This window comes from Polypterus senegalus, chromosome 2 (assembly GCF_016835505.1).
Source record: "Polypterus senegalus isolate Bchr_013 chromosome 2, ASM1683550v1, whole genome shotgun sequence".
Lineage (NCBI taxonomy): Eukaryota > Metazoa > Chordata > Cladistia > Polypteriformes > Polypteridae > Polypterus > Polypterus senegalus.
This window is the reverse complement of record NC_053155.1, coordinates 238,183,298-238,209,196: the sequence shown is the minus strand read 5'-3', so window position 1 is coordinate 238,209,196 and position 25,899 is coordinate 238,183,298. Positions and strand designations below refer to the sequence as shown.

The following is a 25,899-nucleotide window of genomic DNA, read 5'->3' as shown; positions in this document are numbered from 1 at the left end:
CAATTTCATTTTAAAACATTGTCAGGGAATTATAAATCTTCCTATGTGAGTGACTGTGCCTTTAGTACGTCAGGATTAGTTTCTGCCTGATAACAGTCTGTTCAGCTCAATGTAATTGAAATGTACCGACACGCTTCAAAAATGGATGGATATTTAATACATGCATAACAACAATTTCCATTTATATAAAGTATATCTGATTCATTGTTTTTATTTTTGTCAAACAATTAAACTAAAAGATTAGTTTTGTGATGCTTACATTTTTCCCAAAATCAAACTTGAGATTTTAGGATGCTGGAAGTCACTCAGTGCCAGCAGTAAACATAAAGCACTGCCATGCCCTGGTTGGCAACTGGGCTAAAACAAGCACGTCAATGTGTTCACTTGCCATCGTGTAATGAAACTGCTGAAGGAACCTAAAATTTAACAAAGTAGTAAAGAGAAAACACAAACTCTGTTTTCTAGTGGTGTATTAAATTTTTCAAGTGTTGTGTGATAGCAATTCAACTACTGCATGATACCATGACACAAAACTGAAATAAAGCACCACTTTAAAAATTAAGGTTGTAAAAAGGCAAAGAATGAATACAAGTAATATACTGGACATCTGCATTTAGTCTAGGAGTTACAGATTACATTCTTACAAAGAATAAAGCAAGCCAATTCTTCACTATATACAGGAATACCTCCACTGTAGCAATTATCGACTAGTCATCTTAAAAGCAGCTGAAGTGACTAAGACTGCTTTGATATCAACATGGAGCAGACTAAGCAGCATCTGTTACCAATCATATGTTGATCTGCACAAAGCTGCTAAAACTTGAAAAGCCACAGTAACTGGTCATTTTGGTTCCAAGTACCAAATGAACTCTTAATTCCTGATTGATATATTCAGAAAGCATAATTAGTATGAAAAGCCAGATGTCTGTCAGATACTGCTTATATTACTTCAGTATACAACAGTATGTTCACGTGTGGTGCAATTGCTTCAATTATGTTCTGCAAAGATAGTCATATACAACAAGCATGTGTGTATATATTTTGCATTTGAATAACTTCCCCAAAAGTGATGTTCAGAGAAATGAACACCTTAAACCTCTTCCCGAGTTAATTTTAAATGAATTTTCAAAACTTGCAACTGGCTTCAGCAAAGTATATGTGAAGGCAGGTTCAAATAGCTAGAGGTGCTACATTTTGGAAACACTATACAAAACCATAGATGAAATATTACTGATAAGTGTAACCATCACTCATTCCTACATAGTAAGCTTTTATAATGCATAACATGAGGACACATCCAAAAGTAAATCATCTTCTTCTTTCGGCTGCTCCAGTTAGGGGTCACCACAGTGGATCATCTTTTTCCATATCCTCCTGTCCTCTGCATCTTGCTCTGTTACACCCACCACCTGCCTGTTTTTTCTCACTACATCCATAAACCTCCTCTTAGGCCTTCCTCTTTACCTCTTACCTGGAAGCTCCGTCCTTAGCATCCTTTTCCCAATATATCCAGCATCTCTACTCTGTACATGTCTGAACCAATGCAATCTCATTGATCCCAGGAATTTAAACTACTCTACCATTGCCAACTCTACTCCGCTGCATCCTCACCACTTATCTGACCTCCCTCTCAATTACACTCATGTATTCTGTCCTGTTCCTACTGGCCATCATTCCTCTCCTCTCTAGAACACATCTCCACCTCTCCAGGGTCTTCTCAACCTGCTCCCTACTCTCGCTCCAGATTATAATGTCATCAACAAACATCATAGTCCACGAGTACTCCTGTCTAATGTCTTCTGTCAACCTGTCCATCACCATTAAAATAAGAAAGTTCTCAGAGACAATCCCTGATGTAATCCCACCTCCACCTTGAATGCATTTATCACTCTTACAGCAGACTTTACCATTGTCACACTTCCTTCGTACATATCCTGTACAACTCTTACATACTTCTCTGCCACTCCGGACTTCCTCATATAATACAACTCCTCCTCTCGAGGCACCCTGTCATATGCTTTCTCCAGGTCCACAAAGACGCAATGAAACGCCTTCTGACCTTCCCTATACTTCTCCATCATCACCCTCAGATTATGATTAAGATTATTAAACCATAGTGCTGCTCACTAATCATCACCTCTCTTCTTGCCTAGCTTCCACTAATCTTTCCCATAACTTCATAGTGTGGCTCATCCATTCTTTCCGTCTATAGTTACTACAGCTCTGTGCACCCCCTTTATTCTTAAAAATCGGTACCAGTACACTTCTTCTCCACTCCTCAGGCATCCTCTCACTTTCCAAGACTGCAGCAAACAATCTGCTTAAAACTCCACTGCCATCTCTACTAAACACCTCCATGCTTCCACAGGTATGTCATCTGGACCAATGACCTTTCCATAGCTGTCCTTACTTCCTCCCTCCTAATCTGTTGCATTTCCTGATTCACTAACTCCACATCATCCAACATCTCATTCTCTTCATTCATCAGCTTCTCAAAGTACTCATTCTGTCTGCTCAACACGCTATCCTTTATCACCCTAACCTGCTACACGTCTTTCCCAGCTCCGTTCCTCTGTCTAGCCAATCGGTACAGTTCCTTAACTCCCTACTTAGTGTCCAGCACCTTTCTCTTTAGACTTCGCTACCTCTCTCTTCACCTTGTGCCTTATCTCCTTGTACTCCTGTCTACTTTCTGCATCTCCCTGACCACTTTTTCTTCTCCATCCCCTTCCTCTGTTTACTCTCCTGTACTTACCCATTCCACCACCAGGTTTCCTTTTCCTCTTTCCTCTGTCCAGATGTCACGTCAAGCACCATTCTTGCTGTCACCATTACTACTTCTGCTGTAGTTACCCAGCTGTCTGATAACTCTTCACTGCCACCCAGTGCCTGTCTTATCTCCTCCCTGAACTTCCTTTTTCAGCTTCCACCATTTGATCCTTGGCTCTGCACTTACTCTCCTTCGCTTCTTGATCTCCAAAGTCATCACCACTCTTTCGCCCTTGGGTACACTCTCCACCACTTCATCCAATTGACTCCAGAATTCTTCTTTCTCATCCATCTCATACCCAACTTGGGGTACATATGAAGTAACAACATTCATCATCACACCTTCAATTTCTAGATTCATAATCATCATCACCCTGTCTGACATTCTTTTCACCTCCAAAGTAATCTTGACATACTGTTCCTGTAGGATAACTCCTACCCCCATTTCTTTTCTCATCCACACCATGATAGTACTATCTGAACCAACCTCTGATCCACCTGGCCTTAAATCCCTTATAGACATAACAACATCAAAAAGTAAATGCAATTTGAAAATTTCGAGGTTAACTCCATGAATAGAAGCTGACGCAATATAACACATTTGCAATGACTTGTGAGTAGTTCAAACGCACACAGTGCAGCGCTCTCTCATTAGTCTAGTCAAAGCCAAGGTCAAAGGAACAAGGACGTTCCACTGTGAGATTGCACCATTGTTGAATAACACACCACAGTGAGAATTCTTTGATCAGAGAGAGTGAAATTCACCAAAAGGATGTTGGCTCAGTATGAAAGTAAAAATAGCAGGACCCAGAAAAACATTTATGAATGAGTAGAATAGTTTAAAGCAGGAATAACAAGTGTAACCAATGAAGCACAATCTGGTCAATCATCAACATTGTGCATATTGCATGATGACTGGGTACTATAAAGTTTGCAAAAGATGGGTACCCAAACAACCTACTGATCAAACGCCAACATCCTTTGGTGAATTTCACCAGGTTTTACTCCCTCTGTACAAAGAAATGTCACTATGGCTCATTTTTCCTCAATGGTACAATCCTGCAGCAGTGTGTCCATGTTCATTTGACCTTGGCTTCAAGTTGACTTACAGGAGGGTGCTACACTGTGTATGTTTGAATTATCCAGAAGCCATTGCAAACATGCTTTATTGTGCCACACTCTATCATTTGCAGTTGGTGAGTAATTTGCAAATTGTATTTACTTTTTGATGTAGCCTTGTGTGATATCGAGACAGCCTTTAACTGCATAATGTGCTTAAAATGTAAGGGATTGTTTAACAATCCTGTGAAGAGTGGAAAAAAAACATACACAACCCCCCCATAAGCAGTCTCATAGCATCACCAAAGCAGCCACCTCTTAATATTACAATTAAAAATAATAATTGAACAGGCATTAAAAAAATGAGCATTTTTCAAAGAAAATTTACAAAACATTCATTAATAACTTATTTTTCTAGACCGCAAAAATTTGTTTATATGAAAAGTTGTTAAAGTCTTAAGCGCACACTAACAGCATATGAGTGTAGTACACTTTGCTGAATATTTTCAAGCAGGTGCTGTCTGCAGTGAGAATAATATAGTATGGCTACACTTTGTTAGCAACAACTAACATGAAAGGGAATAATTCAAGCTACTCGGCATTCATTAATTATAAAAACCCTACATCAAAAAAGCAGTCTCACACCTTGTACAGTAATGCAATTCAACATATATTTTAACAAGACAATAAAAACAATAACATGATGCTCCTAGAAAATACTACCAATTTTATACATGAACATCTAAAACGGTTGTCTTTAAAACCTTATATTTTTCAGATATTGACACAATGTACAAAACCTAATAACTTAATTATTATCTATACAGTAATGACAGCTCTACAACTTAACTAATCACTACATCCCTGAATAAATAATTTCAAAAGAACATTATGATTACTATTTATCTGCTTCCATTGTTACCTTCTATTGCGGCAGCTGTTAGTTATCTTTAAACAAAATTGCCTTTTACAGATAAAAACTAAGAAAACAAGATTGAATAATAAATGTCAGCATTCAATCCTCAGAATGCCAATTTATTGAGTGAGCTCAAATGTGAAGCAGAAGGCAACATGATGTATACAGATCTCAGAGTTTTTGCACTTTATTTTAACATTTATGTTAAAATGTTAAACAATGGATAATAAAATACAGCTAACTGCTAAATTAACTAAATTTAGGTAGACACGGCCCAATACTGGAATTAGATGATTTTGCTACAAGGCAGTGCACAACAGAAATTCCTTTACTCACATAAATTATCTATGTATATAAAACATTTCATTGTTGGTATGAAATTAATTCTTAGTCAGGACTACATCAGGACGACAAGAAAATTGTGTCTGTTTATTCCTTGTGACGTGTACAGCATCAAAAATACTTAGATTGGAATTAAGAATAAGTATATTCGCCTAACCAGTCCAGAGATTTGTAAAATTAGTGACAAATGACAGTTAATTTGATGCATGTTGTTACAAGAATGACTACATGTTTGCTGAACACAGTCACAATTCAGAGACAACATAAAATATGCTCTAGCCTGTTAAAACGGACATGCCAAGGCCAATAACAATGACAACATCTGCCAGTAAGCCATTGCTGCATTCCATGTGTGTGTGTGAAATTCATGGTATTCTGGCCAAATAATCATATCTAATTTTGCCAAATTTAAACACAGGCAATCGTGAATTATCTAGCAAGAACCATATCAAATGAACAAAATCATCATAATGGTCTAGTGACTTGATAATTTTCAGAGCTAATTTTGAAAACACCACACCCAATTCCAGAAAAGTGTTCCATACCCTATGAAAATTATACTTTAAAAAAAGCATAAAAAAAAACACAAACACTACAACTCGCAGTCATGAATTAACCAAGGTTAAGACAGATATTCCAGCAACAATACTCATACCCCTGCTGTACTGTCACTCCAAAATCTCCAGGAAGAAGTTCCCAGTCCGAACTGCAAATCCTTCATATAGCTACATACCCTGAGAAATTAAACATTAGCTACTCTTAAAAAAAATAAACAAGTGGAAAAATGTTGCACCATGATAACCAATTCTCAAATGGAAAAAGAGAAAAATACATTAAACCTGTAAATAGCACTGTAACCGAGTCCAAACAGTTAATACAAACTGTTGTAGATTCTACCTTTTTACATTAAGGAGCAAACAACTGTTTAGCAACATACAAGTATCATACCCATACAGGGCAGTTCATTATTTCTTGACTGAGGGAGGTACTAAACTGTGGTTAGAGCAGCTTACCCACAGTTTAAGGAACATGAGTTTCATTCATGCTCTGATCATGCTTTTGGCAGGTGTTATTTTATTTTATATTTTCTCTCATTTATTGAAGATGTACATAGACTAATTTGTAATATGGGATGGTATGGTTTTTCTGTTACAAACCCTGGTGGGCAAACTCAGACTGTCAACTCACTCACTGCAATTATGCAAATGACTGCTGCAACTAGAAAGAGAGGAAAAAAAATCTCTCACTGGAAAAGACACATAGTGTGGTGAGGGCTTTTGTGTCTTACAACTAAACATCTCAGTGATAATTTCAGACCCTAAAGAGACATCATCTGAGCTCAATTCTCCCAAGATCGAACAACAGGTAGAGACACAATAATAGGTCAGTCAAACGAAAAACACCACTGCATAAAGGACAAAAGCAGCAGAACATAGTATGTGTACTAGGTATTTAAAAAAGTATTATAAATATTAATATGTATCTTAATAAACAAAATGCCTTAGGTATTGTAATGTTCTTTTTCTTAGATTTATAATATACAGTTTATGATCACTTTTATGGTATCTACAAATATGTGTGTGAATATAAAAGTAGAAATGTGTGTGTGTGAGCACGTATGTATTTTGAATGGACATGCTTTTTTGTCAATACTGTAAATTGTTTTATTTAATTCAAATGTACAGTACCCATGCATACCTTAAATAAAATGTATTTATCATTGTTATAAAAGCTGCAATAAGACAGATTGAAATGAACAGCATGATTTGCTTGTTGATGGTAACTCTGTTTGGGGTGAACATACTGAGAACGTGCATCACATCACACACTCAAGAAAGAACTATTCAGAATTTAAGAGTACAAATGTCTTAAAAAGGAAACCGAATTTTAGAACTGAATGCTAGAAATAGTAGTTAACTTGTTTTTTAAAAATGAAATATGTAATAATCAGAGGCAAATGCCTTGCTAAGTAATGTCAGGAATAAATACATGGATATACTATGAATGTTAAAATGAATGTTAATTCAGATTTGAAGGCCTCGCGTTAATAATAAGGTTAATAAATATTTTAAAAATTATATTTCATCTGTACTGAAAAATGTACCACTTCCACAATTTGTGGTAGTGTTCTGTCACAGGTAACAAAAGTATCTACTTCTCTGAATAATACACTTTAAATAGCATATAATTCTTTCTTCCACGTTATCTAGTTTTAACCCAATTGATAATATAATCCATACTTACACTGACAAGACACAACACAGCATTCATTTAAAAGTCAGAGACTGTACACCTTAAATCAAGTATATAAAACTTTGAGGAATCTTCTCATTGTTACATGTTTAATTGTTTTTCCTGTTACATATGAACCTTTAATATATCTGTTAAAAGGAAATCCAAGCAACTCTTCATCTCTAAGTCACTGATCTTTCTAACATTCCCTTCTGTTCTATGCACTGAAATATTCAGAGAAAAATTTCTGTCTCCTTAGAATGATTTATCCATACACATTTGTCCATATCATATTATTTGGATGTGTTTTTCCCTCTTCTCCACCAAATTTTGCAGCGTTACAATCATATCTATGGGACCATAAAAATTTGTTAGAATGGAAATTTTGTTATAACAAACATGGAGAAAATATGTATACTATTGTGACTGGGGTCACCAGCAATTCACCATCTCTAACTGTAGTAGTGCAAGGACAGTTTCATAACTACTTTGCTGTGTCTGGTAAACAGTAAACCAAGGGCAAAGACTGTGTTTAAGCCAAGATTATAACTTAAACAGAAGCCAAAGAGTGGTCTATGGAAAAAAAAAAACTCAATTACTTAATCTGGAGCATTAAAGTGCACGAAAAAGAGAGAGAGCACCCATGCTGCCACACAACAGTTGACTTCAAGATGATAAGTGGTAACTCTGATAATTTCTATACCAAATGAAAATGGAATAAATTACATTCATTTTCATTTTTAGTTAGTTGGACTTACTATATTTTTTAATAGATTAAATGCATTAGGTCATCACTTTAAAATTATTTATAGTTTGTGTTCAACGACAGCATTGCAGGAGATGCTTCTTAATAACTAAACAGTTTACAAAAGTACTTCAAAGCAACACCATATAAACTATAAATACCTCTCATGGTATATACAGTGTGTGTATATATATATATATATATATATATATATATATATATATATATATATATATATATATATATATATATATATATATATATATATATATATATATATACATACATACTTCCAAATGTTGCCTGAGTAAACCATTCACAATTGCACTTAAGAGGTTTTTAATGTGGTCATTGATACCCAAAATCATGTGTTAATGCCATGTGTAAAAGGGACTTTAGCCAGCTCTAAGAACATGAGTCTTTGCCATGCTGGCAAGTCCTGAAGCCCATGTAACACAGCAGCAAGTAATATACATGTTACACTCCAGAGAAAAAAACTAATGCCAATATCTGATACACTAAGATGGCAAACTGAAGACAGAAGGGCATTGGGAAACTTTAAAATTCAACATTATGTTATTTTGGAAAAATTAGGTGAATAAAATTGAAAAGCATGTTGGGTTGATTGAATAAACTATTTTTGTCCATTTGGTACTCATGTTCTTGGAAAAAAAAAATTAAATTGTAAAAATGTTATGTTTGGCGTTAGAGTTGGAGTAGGAGTAGATGTACTATCCATGATCAAGGGAGTCAAAATATATTTTGATGTAAATGCACACAATGTACAAGAGTCACTAATTTTTACAGTATTTTGCACATTTAAATATACTGTAGTATATACTTATGGTAAATCAGAGAGTCACATGCAGTTCACTCTTAAACTGTCTTGCTGTATTTCAGAGCACCCAATCTTTTTTTTTTTTTTTTTTTAAATTCTTCAAATTATACTCAAGTAACTATGACAGTATATTACAAATGCATGTTTCATTATGAAATAAAACAAAAAATTATGGAAAATGTAGAGGTACATCATTCTGGAAAGAAATAAACAGACTTACAATACTAGCCTACATTTACAAGTTCCAAATATGCAGTCAAAACAGTACTAGATGCCATAAGCAGTCATCTAAGAAACAAATATGAATTTTAATACTACATTATCATACACAAATACATCCATCCATCCATTCCCTAACCCGCTGTATCCGAATACAGGGTCACGGGGGTCTGCCGGAGCCAATCCCAGCCAACACAGGGCACAAGGCAGGAACCAATCCTGGGCAGGGTGCCAACCCACCGCAGGACACACACAAACACACCCACACACCAAGCACACACTAGGGCCAATGTAGAATCGCCAATCCACCTAACCTGCATGTCTTTGGATTGTGGGAGGAAACCGAGTGCCGGAGGAAACCCACGCAGATGCGGGGAGAACATGCAAACTCCACGCAGGGAGGACCCGGGTCCCCTAACTGAGAGGCAGCAGCGCTACCACTGCGCCACCGTGCCGCCACACAAATACATATATTCTCAAATCCAGTAATTCCAAATCCCAGTCAAGGTGGGGTGAAGCAGCATCAGGATATACTACTTCTATTAGTGCAGCATGTGATAGAAAGGCAAGTTTACATTCCCGGCATGTTTGGTTTTTGTTTTTTTAAATTCCTGAATTTCCTGCAAGTCAAACTGCCACTGCAAATTCCTCTCATCTACGACTTTCCTTGCATCCTTTTTTTTAATGCTTTAAAAATTGGAATTACACCAACTGGCACAGCGGAGGTAATAACCATAGAAGATATACATCAAAAGGGTAAACTTAATTCATAACATGTAATTTCAGAGTTATCAGCCAATGTTTAAGCGTGAATGTAGGAGAATTAACACTTTATATGCACCCAGTTCACTCTTCCTAACAGTAAAAATATACAGAAGTGTTACCAAAGTAGACTATCACAAGACAATTGTACAAAAATACAATTGTTACATTAATTATTATCTGCTACTTATCCTCATCTATGTGGTTTATCTTCTCTGTATCCTGCTGTGGCTCTACTCCCATTATTGAATAGAGAGCATGAAAAAATTCTGTCATCAGATTGGGCATCTCAGCACAGACTTTACTATACACATTTTTATTTTAATACATTTGCAAAATATTTTAAAATCCTGTTTTTGCTTTGCCATTCTAGGGTATGGAGAATTACTTGAAGTTGGAGAAAAAAAGAATTTAAATGATTTTATTACAAATCTGCATCATGGCAAAATGTGAAAAAGTGAAAGGTTCAGAATACACTATGAATCCATTGCATATACAGTACATTTTCACCCAGCATACTGGTGTGAACTATTCTGCCTTTTGAAAAAAAAGCCAGAGGGTGTCTAGGTTAGATATCACTTTTCATTATGTAGCACAATAGTTTTGTAAAGAGCCTCTACAATTTAAAGAGACTGTTCTAAAGCTGTGGGTTAGAATTCTGTGCCAGGTGCTCTGTGTATTCCCCTAGTGTCTGTTCTGTGCTTTCTTCTCAGAGTACTCCAGTTCTCCCCCGACCTTTCAAATTGTAAGGTAAACTGGTGACTCTGATTTGTTACCGTGAGCCGGATCCTGCTACCAGCAGTAAGCTTCAGTGTTTGTGACCATAAACTGGACGTATGAAATAAAATTTTGCACATCTATTCATTCTGCTTTTGCTTACAAAGGAATGAAGTAGTTAAAAGCTTACTTCTGACTGCTGTTGTCTTTTATTTAATCAGACATGGTCATATCTTCCACAAGTAATTTTATATTTAAAAGCACTGTCAGCCTCAAGACTGTCACATTAGAAGCATAGCCTGAAGCTGGTACACAAAAGCTCAGCAAGATTTTTCTTTTATTTATAAAGGAAGAAATATACACAAAAAGTGGCTTTTGTTTAGCTGCAGATAAACAGGTGACTGGATTACTTGTCAACAAAGATACTGCACAAATTTTAATTACACTACGATGCCCACTCTTACAACATACAAAGTAGTCCACAGACCTTTAAATAACACTTGTATAATGATGACCTGATGATGTCACACGGTTTCACAGGTTCATTTTCTCTTTCAAAGTTGCAAAACACTTATTAGCCAACAACGGAGCACCTATTTTATTTAAATGGAAAGATAAATTACTCAGGCATATATGGAGATGTGGAATACAAAAAAACATTTACAGAAGACAGAGACAATCAAACTCTTCCTCAAACTTTTCGCCAAGCATTAATCACAGTTTTTCCTAAACAAAATAAGGACTTATTACAATGTGCATCATACAGACCAATATCACTTTTGAATAATGATGTTGAAATACTCTCAAAAATCATAGCTAGAAGGATGGAGAAAGTGCTCCCTTCGGTAATATCACAAGATCAAACTGGATTTATCTAGGAGTCGACACTTATCTTCAAATCTTCGATGCCTGTTTAATGTAATATACTCACCAAATAAGTGAAACACTCCAGAAATATTATTATCATTGAATGCAGAAAAGGCATTTGACATGATTGAATGGAAATACCTTTTTACTACATTGGAGAAATTTTGGTTCAGCCCGAACATTTGTGTTCAACATTTGTTCAGACTACTTTAAACTAGAACGTGATACCAGACAAGGATGCCCCTTGTCACCGCTACTGTTTGCAATTCCCATTGAACCACTGGCAATACACTGTAGAAATGCTGATCAGATAAAGGGGGTTATCAGAGAAGAACTGGAATTTTAGAATAAGCTCTTAAAGCACAGAGGAAGCAATTATTTATGTATTTCTTTTTCTTCTCCATTCATCTCTATTGGCTTATCAAACATATCAATTTAGGTATGTTTAAAAGCCTTAAGTTTTACTCCGTTGGCCTTGCTCTCTCTCACAGGGGTGGGGGTTGACTTGTTCTCAATCCTACTTTTGATGGAATGACTGCAATAAAATTAATAAAATTTCAAAAAAAAAGAAAAGCCTGAAATCAAAACAACTTATGGACAATTCTCATATAATGAGAGTGTAATAAAACAAATGTCAAATGAATACCAGGTAGTTCCTATAAAAATTAAATAGTTTTTTTCATTCAGATATTTAGAAATTATGTTTCAATGTTAATTGAATACTTCCACAACACTCCAGAATTTATTAAAAGACTTTGTCCTGTGGTTTTACTTGCTATAATCTGGCCACTCACAGGCTGTTTCCTCAGAGGAAAGTTTTCCAGCAGGGCACTGCACATACTTTTCCCCATACTGTATATGCAAAGCTTCAATTAAAATTGCTTTAAACATAGTACAGCCAGCACTCCCAGAGCAATGTATTTTTCACACTGCTTAAAGTAACTTTTTGTATATCTCAGCATGCAACATAATTTATTTGCCACTTCTAACACAAGGGTTGAATTAATCTGCGTCTCCAAATGTAACCCAAATAATTCAACAGCAGAAAGACGTATATAAACCACCACTATTCTACTTTTTATAATCAGCAAGATGCGTGTCTCTAAGAAAATGGACTGCAGCCTTAGTTTCCATCTCTCAGATAGAAGCAGAGCTGTGCAACTCAAGACAAAAAGAAAAAGAACAGAAACTGCATTTTCAACACAAGTCTCAAGTGTTGAGGGAGTAAAATCTAAAAAATTATTATTCATTTTTAAATAACATTTACTATATTTAAAGGGAATATACTCTTTCTAATCTTTGAGAAAGACTAGGGAGAGTATACAATGAACTACAGAACCAGGTTGGTTACCCTGGTCCAGATGGTGCATGTTGGTCAAGCATCAAATAAAGAATTTCACTGTACTCTGTGCACATGACAATAATCTGTACTGGATGCACTGTATTACACTTTTTGACAAATCAGTATCTTACATTTTTGAAAGCACCAATGCCATTGACCTCCTGCATGTAGTCATGTTTGCAATACCAATCAGCACTCGGCTGTAGTGATGTGTGGTGGCATTGCTTATGCAAGCATTATAAAAAAAAATACTGAGGAAAACAAGAATAAAAATAAAACTGGTTAAACTGCATAATTTGTATTGTCAGGAAACAGAATAAAACACCACAAACCATTTACAATTTATTTTTTATAGCGTATGCTGAATCACTCATGTTAATAATGTGGTTATGTTAGGTAGCCCTGATTATCCCATAGGGAAACTTGTTTGTTTTTGGTAGAGAAAGAGAACAATTTCAAATAATGTGTTTGAAAAGGAAATATTAACTAGTACCTTTTATTGTTTCTTGTTGGCGAACACTTACTGAATTCCATAAGATATTGAGGCAATTCTGCATTTAGCAATTTTAAATCATATTTGTAATTATTTATATAACATTACTAAATAATTATTCCAGTGCTCTCTCATAGTGTATACACCCTCCCTACTTTGCTGCTGATACTTTGAACAGCTTGTGAAGTGTACAATAGAACTTGAAGGACATATCCAACACACTTTAGAGTAGGTGTCTCCCCCAGACCTGCCCTTTGCACAAAATGCTCAGACACTTTAAGATGTGCACTCCCTCCTTCACTCCTGAACTTTCATTCAATTACCCGTTCATTCACATCATACATGTTAAGTATGCAATGATAATGTATGCAAGATAAGAAACCATCAAGCATATATTGCACTTAATTCAGTATAGTTTGATTATCATTCCAGATGAGCAAGCTGAGACATTTAAATTCACATTTTTTCGCATGAAAAATCCACAGGGGTTATGCCCAATCGCATAACTTTTACTCATTAGCCAAGAAGTAGCATTCAAAACTCTGTAATATTTCAGTTGAAACTGGGCTATTCAAATCACCCAAGTGAAACTTTAATTTCACCTTTAGACCCAAAAAACTGTGCAGTTACAACAAATAGTGTGCTAAAATTTGGTATTATAAATTCAGTCAGAGTTTTTAATGAAATTATATTTTATTATGCCATCAATAACCACCTTCTTTAACAGGTTCAAAATAATGGTACAAAACTGAAGTGTGATTAAAGAAGTACTGACATACACACAAGCAGTAGTTAATGGCCCATGGAAGGATCATGTATTAGATCTTTTCTTTGGGGACACAGACTAACTCCCACTATCAGCTTCAGGAAACCCCTGGTGAAAAACTTTAACCACCTCAGGGGAATTCCTACCTTTGTAAGCTTTTCTCATTGTGCTGTCAATTTCCTCCTTCTTTTCCATTTCAACCTACCACTCCAGCAAACAAGGCTACATCCCCCTGCAGACTCTCACTTGTATGTATCCTCGCAGTTAGTAGTCGCTATAGTATTTATAAATACGCAAAATAAACACTCCACACATGAAATATATTCATCTCTCATATAACTAAATTGAATTCAGATACCAAACAGTATACTCAAAACAAAAAAAATTTTGCAAGCACTAATACATGAACACTAAGAAACTACTGCAAAAAGAGTACTCCAAAACTTTAAAAGCTGTGACTTTTATTCTTTCCAGTCACGATGAAATACAGTGATTAGTTAGAGTATATTTGAAAGATGAATGTTGCTCTGAATTCATATGGCTCCAGTTAAACAGGTGTAAGTGTTAAAAAATCCTTTCATCCCATACAGTGGGAGCAGACCCAGTTCAGTTCAATTGAGATGATGACGTCTCCTTTGACAAGTATGCAGGTCAGAAATAGTCTGCAGACTGCCAATTGATGGCCCAAACTTTAGAATTAAGCTTCTCAGCAGTAAAATTCAAATCAAATGCTGTCCAAAGACAATTTTTTAAAATTTCACTTCAGTGTTTATAATGAATGGGCAGTAACATGGTTCAGTAGTTGTACTATTGCCTCACAGTTCCAGAGTCCTAGAAAGATAAGCAGAGTTTGCACACCCTCTTCATGTCTACATATGTTTTCCCCGCAGCATCCCAAAAATGTGCACATTATGTTAAACGGTGACACTAAATCTGCCCTGTTTGTCTGAATATGGGTGTATTAAGGTGTTTTCACTTCTAGTTTCTTTGGAACAGTTTCTTCCAAACTCAGGAGAGAGCTCCTCTGTGGTCAGGTCCACTTACAGTTAGGTAAATGTGCACAACACAACCGGACTGGGTACCTTTGAAAAGTGTGGTTTTGGTGCAGTAGCAAGTGAACCCTGGAGCAGTTTATATAAGGTATGAATGTAGGACCGATTTAAAGACAGGAAAGACATGAGGAAAATTTGTTTCAGCTATAGTTACCATGCTGCTATATTTCCAGTAATGAGAAAAATAAATCCACACATGCATGCAAAATCAAATAAAACAGCACACCCAAGTACCATTTAATCAGATGAATTCTAGCACCTGATTCTAAGTCAGGGCCTCTTTCTCTCATGATTTGGTAGCAGTTGACCACCAAAAAAAAAAATTGCAAATTCACTTGTGATTGTCTTGATCAATATACATACTGAGGTGGTGAGAAACAAAAGCCATATGCAACTAACAGAATTGTACACTACAAGGTTGGGGGGAGTTGTCATGCATACAGGTGTGGAGTTCTCTGTGTGATCTCTCTTCTGGCAAAATGCAGACAATGGTGCAATTAAACTTGGATATTATGTAAGAAACAAGAATAAAACTTTCCAAAGTGAACATTATTAACAATAAAGACTAAAGAAAGAAGACATGTGATTTGAGATAAACTAAATAGAGGTTACGCTCATATAGTGGGCTGCCAGAGAATAAATATGCAACTCCATACCACAGAATTAAAATTTATCTGATACATCTACTATCTACCTGTAAATGACACTGAAGTAATCTGAAGAGCCACCTAGATGAAATGTATCCTTTCTACAGCATGTAAAACAGCGCATCATTTTCAAGTGGTCTTGTAGTTATCAGATTCCGTCACAGACCTGTGTTCAGTAAACAAACCACATAATTCTTGTGAATGCTGTGGTGTACAAATGCAGCTCTTGTCAACCCTCCACGATGATTTTTCCAAGGTAACAACTGTTTGCGTGCAATGAAAGAAGACCATGACATGCTCCTGAGGTCTGTATTATTATTGCCTGAAAGTTCTCTGTGTGAAACACAACTAAACTAACTGGACATTGAAACAAAGTAACTAATCATCTTTTGTCCTGGCACAAATCAAATGGACCATGAGTGTAAAAATGCTTTTAGTCACTTCTATGATGGAGTGGCACCCCATCCTGGGTTAGTTCCTGTCTTGCATCCAATGTCACAAGGAGTAACCCTGGTCTCAAATATCCTGAAATAAGAGGATCTGAAAATTGATGGATGAATAATAATGAACCCATTAATTTTCAAACCACAGTTCATTTTTTCTTGCCCTTTCACATTTTCCTGCTAAGGTTTACCACTGGTCTATCTGTTTTCCACTGGTCAGTCAATATGCTCTTTGAATCCTACTGGTGTTACACCACTTGAGAGATACTATAGGGAAAGCTTGTTAGTCTAAGAGATTGATATTGTATTTATTGTCTACAAGTTCCCATAAGAGACTACATATTATGTTAACCATATGGGAAAAGGTATACTTCCACATTATCTACATTGAGCATAATTGTCATACAATGCCTGCAACACTATACATACAATTACAAACTACAAGTTATTTGTTGCTTATCTTGATGATAGCAAGCACCTTATACCGATTCTGGTATTTTCCTGTCCCCAGGCCTTACTGAAATATTCAATGCGTATTTACTCCCAGGTATCCTTACATCCTAACACCCTTTCTGATGCTCTGTGTGTTATGTTGCTCCACCAGCTGTAACTCACTGAAATGACATCAACTGTACATGTGAATTGCTTGTTTTAACAGATTTTTTCTTCTTTAACCATACATTATTCCTTATTGATATTAGGTCTTTTCCAAACTACTTGTGTGTCTGTCAGTACTCCATTCTTGTTTCTACATGGACTGCAGCTCTGATTTTAATCTGCCAATCCATTTGTCAATTTGAACCTATTGTTACCTGGTCTGCTCTGTAAAGTGCCTTATGGTCAAGCATGCAGTCAACAGTGCTTAATAAAATAAGACAATTTGCAGTCCGCAAAATACCGAACACCATCAGTGAAAATACAGTAGGAGATTGTATTTTATGAGCAAAACTCTGAAATGATCCAAGCAGTGTGATTTAACAACAACACACAGGAAGAATCTCCGGCTGTACACATTTCTTCTTAACATTCTGGGAGGATGGAGCGGTTTTCAAGATATTCTTATTAGAAATGTTCATGAGGTCCATCAACTGAGAACTGAGCCAGACTAACATTTAACAATCAGCGGGAGCTTCACCTGTGAACTGCTACCTGGCCTCGCCTGGCCTGGCATTCAGAGCAACCAGTGAAATAATCTAATGGTGAAATTATATAATGTTATTATACTGGAAAATGAGCAGGCATTATTGATTTGTAGAAGGCACAAATCACCTCAGTTTAATTGGATGGTTGCTTGTTTCTGTTCAAGTCAAGTTTTGACTTTGCATGCAACTCACCCTTTGACAATTAAACAGGAGCACAGTGATGAGAGGTGTGTATGTCTGGTGCTTTTGTGATTGAAGTTAGATATGAAGATTGTTTAAAAGTTTATAATATACACAAGGTGGTTTGCCCCCTCCTCGCTTCACTCGCCAACCCCGCTGGCCTGCGCTACGCGCCAGACACTTCACATCTCTGCCGCTCTTGTTGAGAAGAGGGGGGCTGAACGCACCCCAAGGAGACACGGTCACTCCTCTGAAACCCCCTCTTAAAATGGTGATACAATGGGAAACAAATAGTTTTTTTTTTTACCTTCTTTCTGCTCGATCAGCTGCTGGAATCTCTGCATCTCGCACAGCACTGAGTTTTGGTATTTGTTACTGTGTACTTATTTTGTTTTATTTTTAAATTATTTTAACTTTTAATGAAGTGTAGCATATGGTCACATTTTTAACATTTGTTTTCCTTTTTCCCCCCTCACAATGACTGAATTGGCTACACAAAATGTTTTAATATATTTTTTCATTAATGAAACACGTATGTAAGAGGAAAGATTTTTGTTTTTAAATGTACCTGTTGTTCTTTATTTCATGATAAGTTTGTTAATGAATGGGTCTTCTTTTTACTTTAATATTTTTAAAGTGTGTCTCTCACACTCTGGCAGTTAAACTGTAGCACTATGATGAGAGAGTGACTGAATAGGCTACACAAAATGTTTCAAAGTTTTTTTGTTTTCTAAGTGCATTCTTAAAAAAAATGCTTGACAATTCGGCGGCACCAAGAGATTTTTTGTCTTTTGCCTATTGAAGAAATTCAAAGTGGTCTTTTTTGAACAACACTTCAAACTTTGTGGAAGAGTATTCAGCATTACCATCCAGACACTGATAGTGGCGGTGTAGATTCCAGACTCACAGTTGAAACTGCAAACATAATCTATGCACTGTGGATTCCACTGACAACTAGTTTTTGTGGTTCAATGCTTTTTACACATTTGTTTTGATATAAATATTATAGAACTACATGGTTTATTTATTTATGAAGTGTTGTTCCACACTTTATCAGAGGTTGTCTTGAGACTAATATTTAAGAGTAAAATGTATGTATAAAAGCTGAATTTATTGTCTCCTCATTCATAAAAAATTCCAATACAAAAATGATGTTTGTTGGTTTTTTGAGTCTGTGCCTGTACAAGAAAACTGATGTATATTGTGTGGCCTGGGTTACACTTGGGATTCCCGGCCTGAATAAGCTTCCCATTCCGGCTCTGACTTAGAGAAACATACTGCTATCAGTACAATAAGTATAAGCTTGAAAGGAAAGTAAAACAGAAAATGCCTTACTCTTGAAAACATTAATTATTGGGTTGGGAGTGGGGATACCCCAGGTGCAGAAAACTGATATTTACATTAAAAAAAAGCTAACGAGGTCAGACAGGCTCTGCATTTGGGTACATTCCCTGCTAAATCTCTTAATGCTAAGCTGCTTTTCTAATAGCTATTGGCGAAAATGTTAATTAAAACCTAATTATATAACTCTATACAAATCCTTTCAAAAGAATCACCTTTCACACCAAGAAACTGTGCAGCGGGAACAATGAAGTCAGTTTATAAATTTAGTCTTTGGGTCAACTTTTGGTACCCAAAAGGCGCAGAGTCCTCTCTTGGACCGATTGGCAGTTTACTGAACCCTGCCCACTCGCATTTCTGTCTTCACCGCGGGAGAGGATCCAGATCGATTATGTCTAAAAATAGAAGCAAGAGTGCTGAAAGCTGGGTCGATCAGTGAGTGCTACATCCGACCTACGGGCCGGAACAGTACTGAAGGGTGATCACTATTTTTCTGTTACTATATAGCGTCTACCCAACCCCCGACCCCCCAAAAAAGGATCACGTCTGCACGTTGTTGGATCTAATTTACAACACCCCCTCTTCCTTCACGAGAGAGAGAGAGAGAGAGAGACAAGCCACACTTGATCAGCATTTTGTTCAGTTATTTATCGTATCAATTTTCTGCAGCGTCGTTCATAGGTAAGATTCAAATTTCGATTTGAAAGCAACTCTCAATGCAAAACTTGCAGTTTTTACTTTGATAGACTGTACGAAAACTTAATGAGGGTCAGAAAAACTGCCGATCGCCACTTGGTGGCCAGATTTGTACTGCTTCTGCTTTTACTATTGTAAAGAAGTAAGCCTTAAAACAGTAATCCGTTTGATCCCACCGACTCAATTCCCCAATAGCGAATAAGCTTGTGCAAATTAGTCTGCCAGACAAAGCGGTTTTTTTTGGAATTGCTCCAGATTCGTGTCAGAATTTTCAACTCGTTTTTTTCCGCTTCAACAGACTCACCGTTTTTCCTTTTTTTTTTTTACGATCCCATATCAAAAACTGTTCTAAGCATAATTGGTTATAAGTTTACATGGTCACTTTTCCAATTTTGGATTCCTCACACGGTGTATCTTTGGAAGCGTCAAAGACAGACACATGACTCGAGGATGTAAACGACAGGTTCGCAAGTAAGCATCCACAACAAAACCCAAGCTATCCTGATTGCCACCCCGCACAAGCGGCGAGGATTCAAAACAGGATTGTAATGCCCGCATCTCCTTACAGGCAAACAAAATAATCAGTGGCATCCAAAGAAGCCGATCAATGAGATCTTGCTGGCACGTTCTGAAGAAAATATTAAAATGAACCATAACGGCGTAAATAAGAAAAGCCACGTTACCAGGTTTCCTCGTCCTCCTCGCCGTCACTTAGGTCTAATATTTCCACTTCGTCCAGAAGAGTGGGCTCGCTGGAGCCGCTGCATTCAGGTGCAGGATGCGGACTGAAGAAGAGAAACTGCTCTTCGGAAGGGCAATAGGACGCAATTGCTGTCGGGCAAAGCAGTGCGGGTACGGGGCTGGGAATGCAGTAACTCGCCGTGAAAACGGGACTCACGACTCCCCCGCCTCCATGGCTGCCGAGCAAGCAGGCCGGCGAAGGCTGCAGCATATGCGGGCTCACCGTGCAGCTGCTGACAGCGTTGGCCCGGTGTCTCAGTTGCTCATTCTGCTTCTCCAGTTTCCTGACCAACTCCTGCAGCTTTTTCACCTCCAGCTCCGCATTCACCGCACCATTGTTGCAACTGACGTCCCCCATCATTTGCGGCTTTAGCAACGTAGCTTCCATTTCGGAATCATACGAAAAAAATAAGTTTACTAATATGACAAAATATGGTGGCCGAAACGGTAATTCCACTGTCTCCCAGTTCTTGGCCGAGATTCACGCATTGCGCTCTGTCTCTCTTCTACACAGGCTCCGGCTGGCACTGTTGCGCCGAGATGCTGCGCCAGCCCCCTTCTCCACCCACAATGCAAATGAAAGGAGAAAGCCGAGTGTCGAGCCAAGAGGAATGAGGCTCAGGTGCACATGGGAGTGTTAAAAACTTACGGGGTGCGGCCGCACATCAAGGCGCGATCCTTCATTCAACTCGTAGGCAGTCTGAGTCGCTTGCTCTTGAAACTAATGCGGTACACAATTTCAGTCATTTGTTGGTGTTTTGTTCTGACCTACATCGGTGAGCCACATCTTGCTGCATTACTATTTAAAGCGCCAAGACGGTTACGCAGCTGGAGTGATTGCTTGAATTTACTGCATCAGTTACACCATAGCAGTAACATCACCCATGTCCCATACATTTCTGGAAAAGTTCACTTAATAAAAAGGGTTCGTCTATCGATTCATTTTTCAAATGTGCTTAATCCAATTAGTTGAGAGAGTGGACTTTATCCTGCCATTGCCCCGTGCGCATGGATTGAGGGCCAGTCCATGGCAGGACACAAAGTTTTTATTCAGAGCATAGTTTAATGGGAATTATTTAAATAATCCCAAAACTAAAAGCTAGCGTGTCTTAGAAAATGTTCAACATAGCATGCCTGTGAGACAGAAGCCAGAAGGAGGTCCACACCCCTTACCTTGGGTAATTCTTTCCAATAATAATAATAATACATTTTATTTATTTACCACAGATGTGATATTTACTCAGAGGGTGTTGATGGAGAAGTATAGAGAAGGCTAGAAGGAGTTGCATTGCATCTTTGTGGACCTGGAGAACGCATATAAAAGGGTGCCTCCAGAGGAGTTGTATTGTATGAGGAAGTCAGAAGTGGCAGAGAAGTATGTAAGAGTTGTGCAGGATATGTACGAGGGAAGTGTAACCGTGGTGAGGTCTGCGGTAGGAGTGACGGATGCATTCAAGGTGGAGGTGGGATTACATCAGGGATTGGCTCTGAGCCCTTTCTTATTTGCAATGGTGATGGACAGGTTGACAGATGAGATTAGACAGGAGTCCCCGTGGACTATGATGTTTACTAATGACATTGTGATCTGTAGCGATAGTAGGGAACAGGTTGAGGAGACACTGGATAGGTAGAGATATGCTCTAGAGAGGAGAGGAATGAAGGTCAGTAGGAACAAGACAGAATACATGTGTGTGAATGAGAGGGAGGTCAGTGGAATGATGAGGATGCAGGGAGAAGAGTTGATAAAGGTGGATGAGGTTAAATACTTGGGATCAACAATATAGAATGATGGGGATTGTGGAAGAGAGGTGAAAAAGAGAGTGCAGGCAGGGTGGAATTGGTGGAGAAGAGTGTCAGGAGTAATTTGTTACAGACGGGTATCAGCAAGAGTGAAAGGGACAGATGTGTATCAGCAAGAGCGAAAGGGAAGGTCTACAGGACAGTAGTGAGACCACCTATGTTATATGGGTGGCACTGACCAGAAAGCAGGAGACAGAGCTGGAGGTAGCAGAGTTAAAGATGTTAAGATTTGCATTGGGTGTGACGAGGATGGATAGGATTAGAAATGAGTACATTAGAGGGTAAGCTCAGGTTGGATGGTTTGGAGACAAAGCCAGAGAGGCGAGATTGCGTTGATTTGGACATGTTTAGAGGAGAGATGCTGAGGATAGAGCTGCCAGGGAAGAGAAAAAGAGGAAGGCTTTTGCATGTGGTGAGAGAGGACATGCAGGTGATGGGTGTAACAGAACAAGACAGAAAGATATGGAAGAAGATGATCCGCTGTGGCAACCCCTAACGGGAGCAGCCGAAAGAAGAAGAAGAATACATTTTATTTATATAGCACCTTTCCCATGTTCAAGGCACTTCACAGAGTCTCAGAAAGAACAGCAGGGTATATGTAACATTTGATACAAATATTTTCTGTAGAGAACACTAAAACGGATAAATAGAGGATATGCAAAACATTAAATAGAATAAAAGACAATAAACCAGAGTAAAATGCTGAATTCAATAAAAAAAGAAAACCCTGAACAAATAGCAATAATTTGTGATTTAACTCACGCAAATTATCAGGATCTAGAGAGAGAAGTGAAGCGAAAGAAAGGGTTGAATATTAGGTTAAGTTAAAAAAAGCCTTTCTGTAGCAATGAGTTTCAAGTGGTTTTTTAAAAGAATTAATTGAGTCAGCTGATCTAAGTAATTCCAGAAGGTCATTCCAAAATTTGGATGCTATAAAAGTGAAGGCCCTGTCACCCAAAGAGTGCAGGTTAGTGTGGGGCACAACAAAATTGCCAGAATCAGAGAACTAGCCAACCCAAATGCAGTTCATGACTCTAGAATCAGCATGCATTATGCATTCTTTGGTCTTAGCTAATAAATGTAAGTTGGAGAAGTATGGCCAGTTTTTGTAGCACTGAGCACAAAGTGGGAAGTGGCGCTTCATGGAATGCCAGTCCAACACCAAACATTTCCACATCCACATTCGTATTCATTACTAATAAACCTTTGAGCACCTCACAGAGAGCAACACTTAGTCCCCGAAGCTGTAAAGACACTATGACAGCCTAGCTGTTCTCTATTCTAAAGTGAAATTAAGGAAAAACTCCAGCTGTCCAGCCTGTCTTGATATTATGCAGATACTTAGATGGTGTGCTCCATACCAAAATACTTTCAGTTACAGATGGAGGGATAAAAGTTAATCATTTGGATCTGAACATCAAGTACAACAGTAATCTTCTACATTATGCTGTAAAACACTATTTAGCATGGAGCACACTGAAGGGTACTGTATTCACATGCATGGGGATGCTTCTGTGTGTAGAAGCCTAAGAGATTTGTTTTTCCAATATCAATTCTTTAGTACATTCAAACACTGGGCCAATATGGAACTGACAAACAGCATATCTTTAGATTTTGTAGAAATCATCCATTTATTTAAACCTGCTGTTTTCATTTACAGGATTACAGTGAGCATGAGGTTATCCATGAAAATGCTGGTACAGGGCTTCACCCTCACAGATGCTCAAACAAAGTCAGTAGAATTTGCGGTCAACTATAACAGCCACATATTTAATTAATAAGTGGGGTGGAACCACAATACTCTGAGAAATCCTATCTGGACACGTGCAGAACAGGCAACCGTCTCACAAGCCCAAGTCCCATTAGTGTAACCACTGTACTACTTCACCAGCTGCACTGTTCACATGCCATTCATGCATAAAATTAATTAAGCAAAAAAAATATTTGAACTCAATAAAATTAAAAATCTACAAGAATGCAAGTTAATAGAAGAGCTGCCTTTAGGGTCAGAGCTGTAGGAAGCAGAATATTACATTAAAGTTATGCATCATTTATTTCTTACATGTAAAGATAAAGATGCACAAGAACAGTCAAGCCAGCAAAAGAAATTGTGGATGCTGTGAGCCAGAAAACAAGTTGTGCATTAGGATGTTCTGTAAATGGCCACCTGGGTAGATGCACACCATGATATGTGGAAACCTGAAGGCACAGGCACAACTAGCAAGACTTGTAGATCTGTAATATTAAAAATACATTGTTTATTTGGTCTTAGAATAAAATATCACCAATGTAATCATGTAATAAGGGAAAGAATAAAATGATAACTTTTTAAAGAAGGTATACATCTCTAAATACTTTTCAACACATTATTTATATTCTTGATAACTGCACATTTAAGAAACCACATTTATCTGACCTAATTCTATTACCTGTTTCAGTTTCAGTATTGTGATTTTCTGTTTAGCCTGTAACCTTTATAGGATGCACAGACCTAGAAGTTATTCTATATACTTCTGGTATCTCTTCAGGACTTTTAACAGACCAGCCTCTCAGATTATTGAGTGCCCATTCCCTAAAAGGAGTGACATACTGTAGTTCATCTATATGATTATGTTCACACTACTACATTTTCATTTAAAAATTGTGTTTTTAAACAAAAGTGATCACTGTCCAGACTATCATTTCCTAATTGTTTACAAAAGTATCACACTAAAACAACTGAAAATGCATGTGACATTGATGTTTATCTACACTGGGCATGTGCACATCAGTGGAACAATCCTTGAAGGAATGGAATTGCCACATGCAATGGGATTTATTGTAAAAATTGTAGTGACTGGTAAATTATTTGCCTTTTATGCAATGTATGCAGCATTCAAACTTTACGTTACCAGCATAACAAGTGCCATGGAATGGAAATCCTCTATGTGTGCTATGTTGGAATTTGGTTTTCTTCTGCAAACGATGATCTGTTTAGAGAATAAGATGTTGGAATGAGCTGGATCCAGTCAGAGAAGAGCCACATAATAAACTACAATTAATCTGAGTGCAGTTAGAGTCTGCGATTTGAAAAGTGTACATTTTCACCTGTCTATATTGCAAAGCCAAGCTGGGGTTTTCTTAAGTCTCAGTATCAGGTTTCAAAAAAGCCAGGGTAGTGGGGATGAAAACCGAAAATGGAGACTAATGTTTTTGTTTCTAAATGAAAATGCAGTAGTGTGGATGCAGCCTAAGACAAGGACAGTGTGATGCCCTTTAATGATTAGGTAGTAGATTATTGGAGTCCTGCTAGTCCTGTCTGACGTCATCCTTGAATAGACATCATGGCTACAACAAACTCAAGTAAGTCACCTAACATTGCCATTTTGTTGCCATGAGGTCTTATGGCCTCTTAACTGTTTCTCTTTCTCTCTGTTTCTCTTTCTCTCTGTTTCTACATAGAGGGTGGAGTATTAAGAACACATTCTGTGATCATCTGCCCTCTAGTATTCTGGGGAATCTCCTTTGACATTTCATTACCTGAACTGTTTGCCCTTCCAAGGTACCCATCCAGACCAGGATTACTGCCCCCCAGTGGTCCAAGTTTTCCTGCATGCACATTCTGACTTGGTCCTTATGTGCCAACATTGGTCTCTCGTTCAAGGTTTGCTACATTCCCTACTTTCCATACCATACCATAAGTGTTGCTTATGCACTTTCAAGATCACAGATGTAACATCCTAGTCCTCTTTTTTGTAAGTGGTAACTTGACAACCAAGAAACACATGGCTTACTTTTAAACCATAATAAA

The 25,899-nt window shown here is 37.5% G+C and overlaps 1 protein-coding gene across 4 annotated transcripts in view; it reads right to left on the bottom strand.

Annotated features, from left to right (window-relative positions):
• Nucleotides 1-20,898, bottom strand: part of slain1a (SLAIN motif family, member 1a) — a 94,868-nt gene extending 73,970 nt beyond the window's left edge. For all 4 annotated transcript variants that reach the window (XM_039745369.1, XM_039745370.1, XM_039745371.1 and 1 more), the window contains exon 1: nucleotides 20,252-20,898. In XM_039745369.1, the coding sequence (XP_039601303.1) occupies nucleotides 20,252-20,697 (446 nt within the window). In that variant the 5' untranslated portion in view covers nucleotides 20,698-20,898. The remainder of the gene's footprint in view (nucleotides 1-20,251) is intronic.
• Nucleotides 20,899-25,899: the final 5,001 nt, after the last annotated feature.